This window comes from Dunckerocampus dactyliophorus, chromosome 11 (assembly GCF_027744805.1).
Source record: "Dunckerocampus dactyliophorus isolate RoL2022-P2 chromosome 11, RoL_Ddac_1.1, whole genome shotgun sequence".
Lineage (NCBI taxonomy): Eukaryota > Metazoa > Chordata > Actinopteri > Syngnathiformes > Syngnathidae > Dunckerocampus > Dunckerocampus dactyliophorus.
In genome coordinates this window covers 25,074,226-25,089,325 of record NC_072829.1, presented here as the reverse complement: position 1 = coordinate 25,089,325, position 15,100 = coordinate 25,074,226, and the positions used below count along the sequence as shown (strand labels likewise).

The following is a 15,100-nucleotide window of genomic DNA, read 5'->3' as shown; positions in this document are numbered from 1 at the left end:
AAAAGTGGGCTGCACAAGGTGTCGAACATGGACGCTCGCATTTTATTGTGTCATTCAGCTACTTCCGGTGGGGGGGAGAGATGTGGTTGGCGACTGCTGCTCCTCGCTAAATTAGCTGGCCGCAGCCTTTCAGGGACACCTCTCACGGAGCACCGCAGCTCTCAGCGCAGTAAGTAAGCGATGCACACTGTTTAAAAAAAAAAGACGTCGAAATGAAATGTTTGCTGTCAGTTGGTAGGCATACAGTGTGTGTGTGCGTCTTGTGGTGGATGTGTGGATGTGGCGCCTCCATACTAGTTGAATCGGAGATGCACAGCTGCATGCACCAGCAGAATTCATCTTCTCTCTACATGGATGTATTTACTGCCATTTGGAGCTTTGTTGCATGGTTTCCATGCAGTAAAGAGTCTCGGTCCAGATTGGACCGGTTTAGTCACAGAGTGTGTTTACCACTTGTCAGAAAAAGGGGCTACTTAAAAAAAAAATCAACAATAACAACAACACATGAATGAAATCAATGAAACAGAAGAAATTTGACATGAAAGATCTTACGGAGGCAATTGGTGGTTAATGTGTAGCCACGCAGGCTCAATGTGATTGGCTCAGAGTGAGGGCTTGCGGATCACTCGGTCCAAAGTTCATCCTCCCACATCACCTTCATTAGGAATTTAAAAGTATTGATTAACGCCGCACGAGTCCCGCCCACACTGGGATTTATGGCTCATAAAGGATAGCATCAAGCAAACTGGGCTTTTCCTCTCCTTGACGCCTGTCTCCTGACAGTTTAATTGAATTTAAAGAGACCGCACAGCCTCCAGAGAGACTTTCGTGCTCATGTTGTCAGTCAAACCAGCAGCCATGTTTGGTGCAATTCCAGGAGGAGTTTCATCATCCTGCAGCAAATCCTTGCAGAGACCTTTGTTTGCTTCCCAGTCAGGAGCAAAAATGGTTAAAAAGCATCTGAGACTGGGTGTCAGTGACTTGCAGGCACATACACACAACATGTTCATGGCAGTGCAGGCCAGTTTCATCTGGCTGTGTGTGGTTGTACCCTGACATGAACTATAGTGCGCACGCACAAACACACACACATACACACACAAAATCAAATTGCTAATTTATATTGAAACCCTGAAAAAGTGAAAATGTGTATGGTATGGTAGTAAATATAGCTCTAATAACATTTTATGCAAGCCACAGCATTACATGTTAATTTCAATAATGGCTGTACCAAAAAGTGCATCTTTTTACAAACATGTCTATAAATATGTGGTTGTAGATGACCACAGTGAATCCCACATATTTTCCGATGCATTCCAGCAGTGTAGTGTACCCTTTCCCAAAGTTAGGTGATAAGGTGATCAGGGACCTGTTGGCTGCAGTTTCCACTTTTCCACTGCCCGTGGCTCGACTCGCCTCTGTTTAAGGCGGACTTCAAAATAGTACAGCCCGAAGCCACAAAAAACACATCGCATCGATTGCATCATTCAGAACGAGGCAATGGCGAGGGTCTCCTATATTTTCTTGTTGTCATAAGGAGGTAAGGAGATGGAGGGCGCAGCGGTAAAGTGGAGACGCTGGAGTGTCACACTGCAGCATCCACGGCCAAGTCACCAATACATGGTACGCTAATGTCAGCACGTGTTTACATTTGTTAGTCCTTAACCTGGATCCTCAGAAGTTATAACGATGCAGCTGCACGACGAATGAGTGACCAGCAGTGGTTTGTCGTCTGTATGGTATCAGCTTGACATGCTTGGACCTAAACAGTGCCTCGTAGTAGCCAGTTTTGTCAATAGAAATGGGTCAAAGTGAGCCAAGTAGGTACGGTGCAGTGGTTTATATTTAAAAAGCATTTCAGATTGAGGATAATTCCATCCAGTTTAAATCGCATAACTATTATTAGGTTTCAGCTTGTGCAAGCCTGTGCATTTAATTCTGACTGTCAGAGTCAACTGCCAGCTATTTTTTTTTACTGACTGTGCAAATTTCAGTTCCACTTTTTGATGATTGACAAAAAAAAAAAAAAACACAATTTCTTTTCACCAGATTAACATGGCTGCAGAGCTCTCCACGTCCATAAACATCAAGGAGCCCCGCTGGGACCAGAGCACATTTGTGGGCCGCGCTAAGCATTTCTTCACCGTCACTGACCCGCGGAACGTCCTGCTCACCAACGAACAACTAGCACATGCGCACAAAATCGTCACAGACTACAGGTAAGGTGGGCCAGACGTGCAGTTTAAATCAGGATCTATTATCAGGCGCACTGAGGTGTTTATGGTCCTCCAGGCAGGGTATAGTCTCCCCGGGGCTGACAGAAGATGAGCTGTGGAGAGCCAAATATGTCTTTGACTCAGCATTCCATCCTGACACTGGGGAGAAGATGATCCTGATTGGCCGCATGTCAGCGCAGGTTCCAATGAACATGACCATCACTGGATGCATGATGACCTTCTACAAGTAAGAACTTGCAGGATCTTGCCAATTTAGTAGTCTACAATTCCTGCTATTCCTGTCAAACGAGCCTTTCGGCAGGCAACGAATCACACGTCTTCAAAGTTACACACCTCCTGTATATCCATTCATTCTGTCATTGGGGTTCATGCATGATGTACTTCGATGGAAAGTGAAGGGAAGATATTACAAAGCGAGTACACGCCTCACATGCGCAAAGCATGCTGGGTAACTTCCTGTTGGTGACCCCCCCTCCCCATTCACACACAAACCTAAAGTGGCTGGTTTGAGAGGGTAGAACATTCGGGAGCAACAATTTTCAAAAAAAGCTAATCAAGTGTCTTGTTGGTTGGTTGTTTTAACATTTTCTGGAACCCAAAATATGATATTTGAAAGTGGGTGTACAGTATATCATGAAAATAATTCTGTTATTATTATTTAAGTGACTGATTTGCTTATTTCGCCCTCCTTCAGGACGACTCCAGCTGTGTTGTTCTGGCAGTGGATCAATCAGTCTTTCAACGCAATAGTCAATTACACCAACAGGAGCGGCGATGCTCCCATCACGGTCAGGTATGCTGGCAGCCCGAATCACGCCTGCACCAACTGCATTAACTCTTTTCTTGTTTGCAGTCAGCTTGGCACAGCGTACGTATCTGCCACCACAGGGGCGGTTGCCACCGCTCTAGGACTAAACGCACTAACAAAGGTATCAGTTCATCTAACCCCATTCTACTTCTCATTTTAACGCGCTGACCTCAAACGCTCGGGCTTGCTGACATGATGTTAGCCGTGCACAAATGGCTTCTTTGTCCAAGAGGAGCCTAATTATTCACGGGGTCGTGCTCTGGAATCGGCGCGTCTCCCTGCCGAGCTCAGTGTTATTCATGCTGATTTATGGCGGAGATGCTTTAATGCGCACACTTATTTCACGTCACGGGTTCACTTCCCTGCTGTGGTTTAAAGTCTCCTCTCTCTCCTGCCGCAGCACGTCTCACCTCTGATTGGACGCTTTGTTCCATTTGCTGCTGTAGCTGCTGCCAACTGTATCAACATCCCACTGATGAGGCAAAGGTAAGGCGGAACTCTGGCACTGCTGCATCCCAAATGTGACCTTCAGTTATCAACGGAGTTTACCTGAGGAGGAGGAGGAGAACACGTATGTTATTTTGAACATGTGGTCGGAAATTGACAACAACAATACTATGTCCAGCGTGTAGTAATAAGCAACAATTGACAGAGGAAGGTTGGTTCAATTCCCAGCATATTCTTTTGCACTTTTGCCCTCTGCTGGCCATTTAAGAAGAAAACATTTCTTGAAACATTCCCCAGGGAATAGGGATAGGCGCCATCATTCTGTTCCCCCCATAATTTGTTTGGATCTTGAAATCATTTTCCATCCACTCAATCATGATAATGGAATGAATCAGTTCCGGTGTCAAACTGTCACCCTAACAAGCCTTCATTAAGTGTACAGTCAATGTTTTAAGTCGGCCTCCCGCCATAGCAAATTTTGCTGGTCGATAATTGTGCTCCAAATTATCGTCGATAATTAATATTATCGACGACATTAAGGAGAGGGGTCATGAGAGGTGTAATTCACATTTGAACCACTAGATCACAGGTGTCAAACACAAGGCCCGGGGGTCAGATGTGGCCCACGACACCCTGGGAATAATGCATGTCAATAATGTACTTCACCTTTGTCCTTCTGAATGTATTTGATCTGTCATTTTGACAGAAAAATGGTACTGCATGCAGTTCTTCTAAACGTCAGTATTATCTAATCTAATCATGCAGCAAGGCATTCCAAGCATTTTTCAAAAAGAAATACTTGAATGTCTGCTTGTCACCATGACCTTCTCACTTCAATTTTCATTTCAAAGCAAGTTATCCATCAATTTGTTAGTAAAAATATAATAATCAAATGCACGGGCAGTTGTGTAATAATATCATGAGGTTATATTCATATTTCTATTCATATATACTGACAGTTAAAACTGGCCCTCTGAGGGCCGCCGTGACTGCGATGTTGCCCTCAATATAAATGAGTTTGACACCCCTGCACTAGATGGCACTCAAGTGTAGTGTCCCCGTGTGAGCCGCATTAGCTTGACACAGAAGTTGCCTGCATGTGCAGTCATGGAAAAAATGATTAGACCACCCTTGTTTCTTCAGTTTATTGATCCATTTTAATGCCTTCTACAACTAAAGGTACATTTGTTTTGAAAAATATAATGATGATAACAAATATAGCTCATAAGAGTTTCATTTAAGATCTTCCATGGTTTTCTTGATAATAACCAAAATCACTTAAGTTCTAACATGAATAGCTATAGCATTGTACTGGCAAAAAAAATGTAACTCTTATGAGCTATTTTTGATGTCATTGTTATATTTGCCCAAAAAAGGTATCTTTAGTTGTATCAGGCATTACTTATGAAACAAGGGTGGTCTGATAACTTTCTGTTGTCGTGGGTTACGCCCGCAGCAGTGTTTTTTTAGGGATTATTGTGCCTATTGTGAGATAATTCAAACCCGCAATAATAGCCTGTTGTTGATCAAGTCTGTTGATTGTGTGTGTCAACGAACTTTACAGTAACATTACTGACACCTAGTGACCAGCGTAGAATACTAGTCAAAATCTTTGAATGCGTCTTTTGAATGCCTTATATTTGTATTTTAGTTCATTTTTCCTTTTTTTATGCTTGAAAATGCTTAATTTAGGCAAAAAATACCGAACATTAGCTTAAATATGCGTATGTTTTGACAAATAGGCTCATATTCAACCACGAAACAGCACGATTTATTCATATATTTATGAAAAACGTGAGAGTGAAGCTGCGAAGTGGTGTGGGACGACTGTATTACAGCTCATCGTCGTTATTATGAATTGATCGGTTCTTACACACGTTTTGGTTTTATTGTCTTTTGAAGTAGTATATTTTACATTCCAGTGTATTTTATGGATTTTAGTGTACCGTTCTTCGTAGTTTAGTACACTTTGGAAGCGTTTGTTGGTTAAATGTGCTATAAAAACAAAAGTGGATTGAATTGGAAGTTTGATAAGGCGCTGATTCGGACACTGGAGGGAATAAATATCTAAGAAAGCCAAATAAAAAGCAAAAGACACAGACAAACAGAGCTAATCCCTTGCTGTGTGCTCAACTGCACTCTAGGAAAGTGCGCAGGGGTCTTGTGTGATGTCATGCATGTTAGCATTTGAACTATTTTTTCTGACTTTAGAGGCATATTATTAAAAAATATATATTTGGTCAAATAATTGTACAAACTCCACTTTAGAGGTTCCACTGTGGCGCTCGTGGAAGAAAATAGTGGTAGCCTCCAAAGCCATGGGATGCGCCTGGCTACATCATGTCACGGCTTTGTCCTCATTAAAACATTGGATCATTTCTGCTTTGGAGTGATTGTGCTCTTTTGCTTCGTGTCCTCAGGGAACTCAAACACGGCATTCCCATAACAGACGAGAATGACAACAGGATAGGAGAGTCGACAAAAGCTGCGCAGCAGGCCATCTCTCAGGTTGTGGTCTCAAGGATCCTCATGGCCTCTCCGGGAATGGGTACCAGGAACTACTCTCCTGTATACTGTATGTTCACTCACAACGTCTTCTCTGAAGTCATGTCCCATTTCCTGTCTTTCCAGCCATCCCACCCTTTTTAATGAACCATTTGGAAAAGAAGGCCTTTTTGAAGGTAATACTGAAGCTGTAAGGTGAAATAAATGCAGCAGGACATGGTCCCACCACAGGATAGAGAATTCAATACGGCTTTTGTTTTTTTTTTGTTTTTTTTTATGCCTGCTCCTCTCAGAGGTTCCCATGGATGAGTGCACCTATTCAAGTCAGCCTGGTGGGATTCTGGTGAGTGGTCGCTGAAATCACTTCTTCCATGAAAAACCATAAATCCAAGTCTTGTACGTCTCGTATCTGAGGCCATTTTGAGTGGTTCACTTTTAAGATAGAGTGGAACCTCCAGGTGTTTGATAGTGGTGTGTTTTACCCCCAAAATGTTAGTTGAATTCCAAATCTGATGACCTCTGGTGCGTGTGACTTTAGACCAGGGGTGTCCAAAGTTTTTCCAGCGATTGCCACACACTGGAAAATGAAAGTATGAAAGTGCCAAGTGATATTTTGTTAGATATGAAGTTATATACACTGTGTGCACAATTATTAGGCAAGTCAGTGTTTGACCATGTTCTCATTTTTATGCATATTTGCCAACCCCGAGCTGAATAAACCTGAATGCCTATTGGGTGTAAGCATACCAGGTGATGTGCATGTACTGAGGAAGGGTGTGGCCTTAGGAGATTTAACAGACTCTGAAATGTCAAGAACTGTAAAGCATCACTCACAGAGATGCAGCAAGGTATTAAGACATGACCACAGAACCATGACGTGTTTTGTTGCAAGTGCACAAATGGGTCGCAAGAAATGTGTCGAGAGAAAAACATGCAAATGAACCGCCAAATATTTGAGAAAAATCAAACGTGAAGCTCCCAGGAGCCCATTATGGGCGCCACACACGGAAGGCGACATTGCCTCAACTCCATTCATTTTCCAATGGAACCTGCGTGGTGGGGCCATTATCGCGTGTCCAGCAGAGCGACACGCGAAATGCGTGCGCGTAAAAGCTTGTCTTCGTTTCCCAGAAAGTTGAAAAATGTTCAACTTTGCATCGCTGTCGTTCAGACGAGGACCAATCAGCGGGAGTTTCATTGATCGACCAATGAGTGGACAGTATGCTAATCAATACGCTATACTTGCCGTGTCAAGAGTTCCTGGAGTTATTTGACATTTGTAAAAAAAAAAAAAAAAAAAAAGAATGTAGCGATATAAAGAAAAAGCGGCATGGGAACTCGTCTGTGCCAGAGTAAACATATTAAGTTTACATTCATTTTACACGGACATTTATGTAAGTATATCTTCAACACTAGCAAGATCTTTCAAGAAGAGCATGATTTTTATGCAGGACAATGCTCCATCTCATGCATCCAAGTACTCCATATGATATGACCTCCTTGGTCAACTGACCTTAACCCTGTTGAGTACTTGTGGGCCCTTATGCGTAAGATTTCCAGTGAACAAAAAAGGTACACCTCTCTGAACAGTGTCTGGGAGGCTTTGGCTGCTGCTGCACAAAAAGCTGACTGCGAAATGATCCAGTAGCTGACGGACTCCATGGAGGGAAGGCTTTTCCGTGTTATTGAAAAGAAGGGTGGCTATATTGGTCACTGGTTTGCTTTTGGAACGGTCAGAAATGTTTATTTGTAAAGTCAGCTGTCATTCTGACTTAAAAAATAAGAAGATAAAGTAGTGAGATGGGAATATTGTCGTTGTCATTTGAGTTGCCTACTAATTGTGCACACAGAAATATTCCCAACAAAAGCCAAAACCTCGCTTTCACTTACTAAAATATTCAACTTTGAGGTTTATTAACAGTTTGGATTGACCAAGAGCACTGTTATTGTTAAATAACAAAACTAATAAACTAATAATAATGCAAATTGGCCAAAAAGTCCAGTTCTGGTCAGATTTCCGTGATGAAGAACGTAGTTCTACTTAGTTGCTGGGGACAATTAAGTAAAGAGTTTGGCTTGTAAAAACAATATGCGTTCAAAAGATTAAAACATTTGCGTCACAAAAATGCCTACCCAAAAACTCAAACCTCACAAAACGCTCAGGGTTATAGCTGCCTCCCGCCATACCCCTGCGCACTGTCGCCTGTGCGTTAGTGTGTGACGAAGACACTCGCATCTTTTCCGCTTTTACGTTCTTCATCACGGAAATCTGACCAGAACTGGACTTACGAGACTGAGTGGGGGGTAAGTCGCTGTTATTGGACTACAATGCTGATAGGGATGTCGTACATCTTCATGTCCAAAAATCCGAACTCTCCCTTTCAGTGATGACGCCTGACCTCACATGATATCTTAACAGGAAGCTTTGCACTTCATGATGCTTTTTATCGTGTCGTTTCCAGCTTGGTGTTTGCCACTCCACTGTGTTGCGCGTTGTTCCCCCAGAAGAGGTGGGTGAAACTGACGTAAAGAGACGCCACCACAGCCCAGATGATTATTTAGCAAAAGATGCTAAATAATGTCTTTGCCTATCCTCCAGCTCTATATCAGTTAGCCGCCTGGAGCCCGAGCTGCAAGAGAAGATCCGGGCCAGCCACCCAGGACTGGAGAGGGTCTACTTCAACAAAGGGCTATGAGGGCCCCGCCCATCCCAGTCTCAACGCCACCAGGGCCAGGTCGCCAGCCCTCCTAATTCAGTGTGCCACAGTTAAGGTTGCGCCTCCACATTTCACACAAATATCGATTCTGTCTTGCTTCCGTCAGTGTAATTTTTATTTTCTTTAACTGGCTTAGCTGTGCAGGTTTTTTTTTTTTTTGTAAACATTTGCTACTTTATGTTTCTGCTGAAATGTGTTAACTGTTTTTTAAAAACAATTTTTTGCCACTAATTATTCACAAACTTCTGCAATCGTACTAAACCCACATTACCTCGTTTTATTACATAACTCTTCTGAAATGTCTTTATTTTTTGCCAAATGAGCGTCACTCAAAAAGCTTCTTGACTACTCCAGGGACCCAAGCTTTTTGGAAATGGCGGCGACCATTAACGGACCAACTCGGTGCTATTTGATACCTTCACGATATCAGTGTTCATCATTGTATTTATTCTGCTTGACAAACAAGCACCAGCAACCACTCCTCACATCTTTCAACTGACTCGTCAGTCACCACAGTTCCTCAAATAGTGGCCTAGAGAGAACCAGGAATGTGTTTAAAATATCTACTGTTATACAAAGCACATTTGTAATGTAAAAAAAAGTGTTTATACAATAATTAAAATCATATAAGTGTGAGACCTCAGTTAGCGTCCGCCACAGTTAGCGTGTTTTTCAGCTAAAATTTTCACCAACATTTTTGCCTCAGTTTGCGTACATTTTCTGGTTAGAGTACAATACGGCTTGTCGCGGTATTAATACACTGCGTGAGTCCAACTGTGTTCTTAATGTATTTTTGTCACAATATGTCCTGTTGGCATCCTTGGCTTGCTAACAAAATGGCAACCGGATGTCAGCTGTGTCGCCCGTGTATGATGTCATCAGCGGGTGACTCAAAAACATTAACGCAAAACATGTTTTTGTAGTTTTACAATGGTTTTTACATACATAAAACATTTGTAAATGCATATAAATGATAAATGAAAGGGGATAAATGAACATTTAAGGTTACTTTTACCTTCATTGACGACCGTGACTGTTCCCAAAGACACGATGTGGCAGCTAGATCAACACCTTTCCTCTTCAACACCACGAGTTACTGTACTTCTTGAATTCAATAGTGTTTCTCACCTTATGTATCAAAATTCTGGCATTTGGAACTTTATTTTGTGGTGAGAAACAAAAATGAGTTTGTCATGGCTGCCGCCAAGAACTATAAATGTAATTTTTGCAAATTTGCCGTTCGTTTAAAAAAAAAAAAACAAAAAAAACTTCGAATGTAGGACATCGTCACCCTATTAAAATAATGGCATAAGTCATATTTTCAAGTTTTTGGGAAAACACAAAAAACTTCAAATGGTCAAAGTCACTCGCTTGACCGAGGCCATAAAGAGCACGATCCTTTCAACTCGGGATTTAGGCGATTTTACTAGAGATGGCATTATCAAGAGATTATTTAGACCAAAAAGTTTTGTCCCATTCATTCATCATATGTATTTCAAATTGTTTTCTTCATGTAAAACTGTACAAAAATTTGTTTTCTGATAACATTTTTGGCTTTCTGGAACAGATTAATTGGACTTACATGATTTCTTATGGGGAAAATTGATTCGGTTACAGTTGGACCTTCTGGAAGGAATTAATGACACGAGCCGAGGTTCAACTGTATATTACGATATAAGATTATATGTAAGACACGCTCTTTCATTCCTTTCTTGTTTCCAAACTCTAATTCTTTTCCCATCAGTATTGAAGTGTTAGCAGCTGTTGCTCCAGAATGCGCGCTCTTTGGACTCTACTGTAAACGTCAGCTTCACAGATTGTGGTAGTAAAGGTAATTAAAACCACATTTTCTTGACGGACAAAAACATGTGAGCCCTCTATTTGAGGTGTAGCAATTTATTCAATTGAAGTGGTGATTAATTGGGGCACAGCATCTATTGAGCAGAGGCCACTATTTGAGGAACTACGGCAACAAATTCTCACATTACATCCTTCATGCCTTATAGTGTCATTTCCAAATGTTAAGTTATATGCAGCAGAGTTATATTTAGATTAAGGAGACTTCATTTTTTTCAAGTTAAAAAAAAAGAAAAGATTATTATTGGAGTCCCTTATGGACTTGAGTATTTGGTACACTTGTCAAGATTATTTCTTACACATGACGTAGAATCATGTCAGTCTGTTGTATTAACCTCTAGCAGTGTTAAATAGCTTCTGACCGAGAGTAGGACGATAATACCAGAACATGCACCACTATCTCGCCTTGTAGGTTCAACAAACAAACAAAAAAAAAAAAACAGAGGACACCTACCTGGGCTGTGGTGGTCATTTCATACACCTTCATCCGGCACATGAAGATCCCGAATCTCGTTCATGTTTCATTGGCCCGTTCTCCTTTGTAAAATCAGGGATGAGAGAGGGGGTGGGGAAAAAAACAAACTAGACAGGCACAAAACTCACAAACAAGTGTTATGTTATGATTTCATCCAATTAAGGCAAATGTTTACGTCGAATGTTGGTGAACGTCGATTCCATCACTTGTCACGGTGCGATCACTGTAAAGATGTTTTAATCGAATCTAAAAATCTATTATTGTTGTACTGTACAGGTGACTTTGTTCCCTAGCTGGTATGAAGTGACTTTTGTTCTTGTCATCAAGGTAAACTGAATGTAATATTTTCCTGCTACAGCCAAGTCTTTTTGACCAGAAAAAGCACAATGTTGGAACTCTGAAATGAAATGCTGCATTTTTTGGGGGGGAATCAGGGTGGTCCCCACCAGATCATCTTTTACCAGCTGAGGGAGTAGCACAAGAAGAATATTTACATTTTTACTTGACATTTCCTGTTTTAATCTTCTTAACATGTCTGTGTCCATTAAGGCCTAATAGGTCGTTAATAAATCTTAACAAAACTACCACAGTGGAACCTTTAAAGTCAAACAAGTTGTTCTAAGTAGAAAATAAAGTGTATTAATTCATTAGTTCCGGACTAAACTATGTAACAGACAAAGAAAAACGCAATAATAAAAGTAAAATAAAGTACAACTAACTCACCCTTTGAAGACCGATGCATAATGGATAGCTGACAGGAAGTTGTTTGCAGAGAACCTCGTGGAGTACCGTACACTTGTCCCTCTCTACATCATGGTTCAAACATCGCTCGCTTATTTTATCGTGGGTTTTCATAAATTAATAAATGATCACCGTTTCGTGGTTGACTCTGGTCTATTCGTCCAAAAACATTGACAGACAAGTCATATGTAGTATTGTGGTCACTAGGCATCAGTAATGTTACATTGATGACACATTACCTGAGATGACATTACCTTAACACTGCATGGAGTCAGCCATGGCATGTCTCACATGACAGGGAAAACAAGTTCTCCCGTTCCATGTGGAAGTGGTAGGTTTTTGGCTTCTTACTTTGTCGTCTTTCCCTGCTCCATTTCAAACCCTTTAAGTTTAGCATAAATAAATTGGGACAGGCTAACTCGTTAGCGCGGTAGAATGCTATGCTTAAAGCGGTGGCCGCCTCTCGTGTCCCTGCAGTGATCCCGTAGCCTGCGCATTAGTCAAAGAATAACAGGAGTGTAAAGGTGACTGTAGGGGTGTTATTTTACATCTACAGGGCTGTAACCCAGGTAAAACCCGTAGAAAGCCAGTCAGGTTTTCTATGCTCTAACTACGAAGATATTGTGTTTTGTTAATATTGAGTTGCACTTTGTGGAAATTCACCTGGCCGGGAACTAATCAACCACGATAAACAAGGGACGGCTGTATCGTATGATTGTTGGCAAAGAACACATCTCCCATACAGTTGCACTCAAACTTATTCAACCCTCACTGTAAATTGTGTTAACTTGCTGTAGTTTGCAATAAACAAAAACTATTTAAATAGCTCAACGCATCTTACGATTTTTTTTTATTTTTTTATCTTACTAATTTTTAATTGGCCATCTACTGGAAGTTTGTACATTTTGAAAATAAATGTAATTTCTAATTAGGTAGAGTAACTAAGTTCCATTTCCAGTTTATGGTTATCACCACACTTTTTGTCATTATTTGAAGGCATCACAGCAAACCCAGCGCAGTCAAAGAAAACTAAAACACTTGTGGAGTTAAATCCTTTTTGATTCTTACAGTTTGAACTCCACATTTTTTTGTATGACTTGTGAGGTTCCACTGTACAGTAAGTGGTACAAATCACTTGGAAGACTAAGTCACATTATGAATTTCTAAAAAAAAAAAAAAAAAGAAGATTTAGATGAAATGGCATTTGGTTGTGCAGTATACTTGATGTGATCTTGATTAAATAAAACGAACTGGATGAACTGAGTGTGCCACCTTCAGGTTCTTCCCAACACAGCACAGCGACACCAGTGAAACGTTTTGATTTTAATTGCAAGGCACATTATGTTTAGAAGAACAATCAAAGCAAATCTAAAGCTTAGTTTGGCCGCAAATGGAGACGCACTACGTGAAGCTTTATGGACGACGTTCAAACAGGCTGGCGGGAGCTTCAGAAGACATCAAGCGAACGAGGCAGCAACTAAATAAAAACTAAACCCGGGCTGCACTATCGTGTTTTTAAAAAGGCTGATAATTGTGCAAAAATAAAATCAAAACAAAAGCAGTATATCTAAAATGGTAGCCACTAGGGGAGTCACGAGACACTCAGGTCATGTGACGAGATTTTAACATTACTTTTAAGAAAAGCACAATGAAATTAAAAAAAAAAAAAAATTAAAAAAGCCCATCCATGGCTGTAACGCCAGACCAATCGGAAGGAACACACGACTTTCAAAATAATTAAAAAATATACAGTATATCAATCTACAACGTTTCCGTTTTCAGCACTTTGTGTGTATGCCAGCGGCCCCGCCTCCACCCACCGAGACAAATAAGACTGCAGGACTGACAAAAGGGTTCACTCCGTTCATGCCGTTGTTGTATGGAACAAACGCACCAAGGGGCTGAAAGCAATGCACAGAGTGAAGTCTCTTCCTGCCCGTTTTGCACATGACAGTATATTATGGCCGGCAAAATTATCTAGTTCATTTTCATTTATTGTGTGATTAATTAATTTGTCCCAGGCCTAGTGTCCACAAGGCAGTTTTTTTCTGAACAAAAAAATCTTGTCACGTTTTAATCATGCCAGATTTTGTGACACCCCTAGTGACCACCCATGACTATAAAAGTCGGTTAGTGCTCCAGCTTATATGATTTATGTGCATGTGATTATTAATGATAAACGTGACACTACGGCCATACGCTTTTGAGGCAGTAACGCTAACACCATCCAACTTGTACTAATGCACTTACATGGCATGTAGAAGACAAACAGCACGGCAAGGAGCCAAGTCTCAGCACAAAGACTTTCTCATGTAACAGCAAATTAAGATGTGAGAGCCACAAACAGCTCACATCTTAGCCAAGCAGCTGCAGGCTGACTGACACACACGCTGTTGCCACGGAAACATGTGAAGCCAGTCGTGTCCAGGGTGCGCTCTTTGGAATGTGCATGTACTTTCCAATGGCACTGCACTGACTACGTCCGCCGTCTTCACTCTGAAGCATCACTGACTCGTGATGCTTGTTCAGATTTAAAAATGCAAATTCTGCAACATTTGCATTCCCATTTTTTCCCCCACACAGATTTCAATGGAGAAGATAAATAAGGTAAATATAAATATCACATTTAAACAACACCGAAGGGGAAAAGAGCTAAAAACATGACGTGTCTTAACACGTCTTTGGATAGGCGTTTGTGATTGTGCAAACGTCACTCTTTTGGACCACAAACAAAAAAGCAAAGTGTTAGATGGCAGCTCTGAGAGGGCGCCCAAGGACTCCGACTTCAACAAAAAGATGTGAAAAGTGCTCTGAAGTGCTTGTGATCAGCTGGTTGAGCGTGAAGAATACACAAGAGCGCACATGCTCTTTCTGTGAAGCCGGGGGCACCCAGAGCAGAAAGGCAAGGCCATTAACAACGTTAAGCTCCTTCAGCATGTGAAACACTTGGTGGACCACGTGCTTGTTGCGACGGTGACTTTCAGCAGAAGTCCTCCTCACACGGCGCCTCCCCCACCAGGAGCGAGTGCTTGTCGGGCTCGCTGAGCACCAAGCTGTGGATCGAGTGCTTGTCGGAGCGCAGCGAGTTGATGGACGCCCGGCTATAGTTGACGATGCGGTCAAGCAGGCTGAGCTTGGGCGAGGGTCGCCGCAGCTCGCCCATGCCGATATGGACGCTGACGTCGGACAGGCTGCCCTGCTGCCTGGTATTGCCCAGTCGGGCCTCCATCTTCTCTGCGCTGGGCTTGGTGTAGCTACAAAGAAACACACAGTGGGAAGGCTGAACATGTGTGTGCAGATATGAAGAATATAT

At 41.7% G+C, this 15,100-nt stretch overlaps 2 protein-coding genes across 4 annotated transcripts in view; one reads left to right on the top strand and one right to left on the bottom strand.

Annotated features, from left to right (window-relative positions):
• Positions 1-69: 69 nt before the first annotated feature.
• Positions 70-13,513, top strand: sfxn1 (sideroflexin 1). 3 transcript variants are annotated; one of them, XM_054792648.1, is made up of 11 exons: positions 70-169; positions 2,050-2,219; positions 2,293-2,463; positions 2,932-3,030; positions 3,091-3,166; positions 3,446-3,531; positions 5,913-6,040; positions 6,124-6,173; positions 6,291-6,340; positions 8,460-8,507; positions 8,597-13,513. In XM_054792648.1, exons 2-11 carry the CDS (start codon positions 2,056-2,058, stop codon positions 8,691-8,693), a joined length of 969 nt encoding a protein of 322 aa, XP_054648623.1. In that variant the 5' UTR covers positions 70-169; positions 2,050-2,055; the 3' UTR covers positions 8,694-13,513. The 3 variants fall into 3 exon arrangements, with proteins under 3 accessions (XP_054648623.1, XP_054648620.1, XP_054648621.1); XM_054792645.1 differs by having other exon boundaries at positions 2,932-3,166; XM_054792646.1 differs by having other exon boundaries at positions 72-173; positions 2,932-3,166.
• atp7a (ATPase copper transporting alpha) overlaps positions 13,096-15,100 on the bottom strand; it is a 15,526-nt gene continuing 13,521 nt past the window's right edge. Inside the window, exon 23 of the mRNA XM_054792617.1 lies at positions 13,096-15,041. Coding sequence (XP_054648592.1) covers positions 14,768-15,041 — 274 coding nt within the window. The 3' untranslated portion in view covers positions 13,096-14,767. The remainder of the gene's footprint in view (positions 15,042-15,100) is intronic.

What these genes read in the sequence shown, in the direction of transcription:
- sfxn1 (XM_054792645.1), top strand. Translation starts at nt 2,056, where the DNA reads ATGGCTGCAGAGCTCTCCACGTCCATAAACATCAAGGAGCCCCGCTGG. An exon ending in GACTAAACGCACTAACAAAG is followed by an intron (nt 3,167 to 3,445) that starts GTATCAGTTCAT and finishes CTCCTGCCGCAG; the next exon opens with CACGTCTCACCTCTGATTGG. An exon ending in CATGGCCTCTCCGGGAATGG is followed by an intron (nt 6,041 to 6,123) that starts GTACCAGGAACT and finishes CTGTCTTTCCAG; the next exon opens with CCATCCCACCCTTTTTAATG.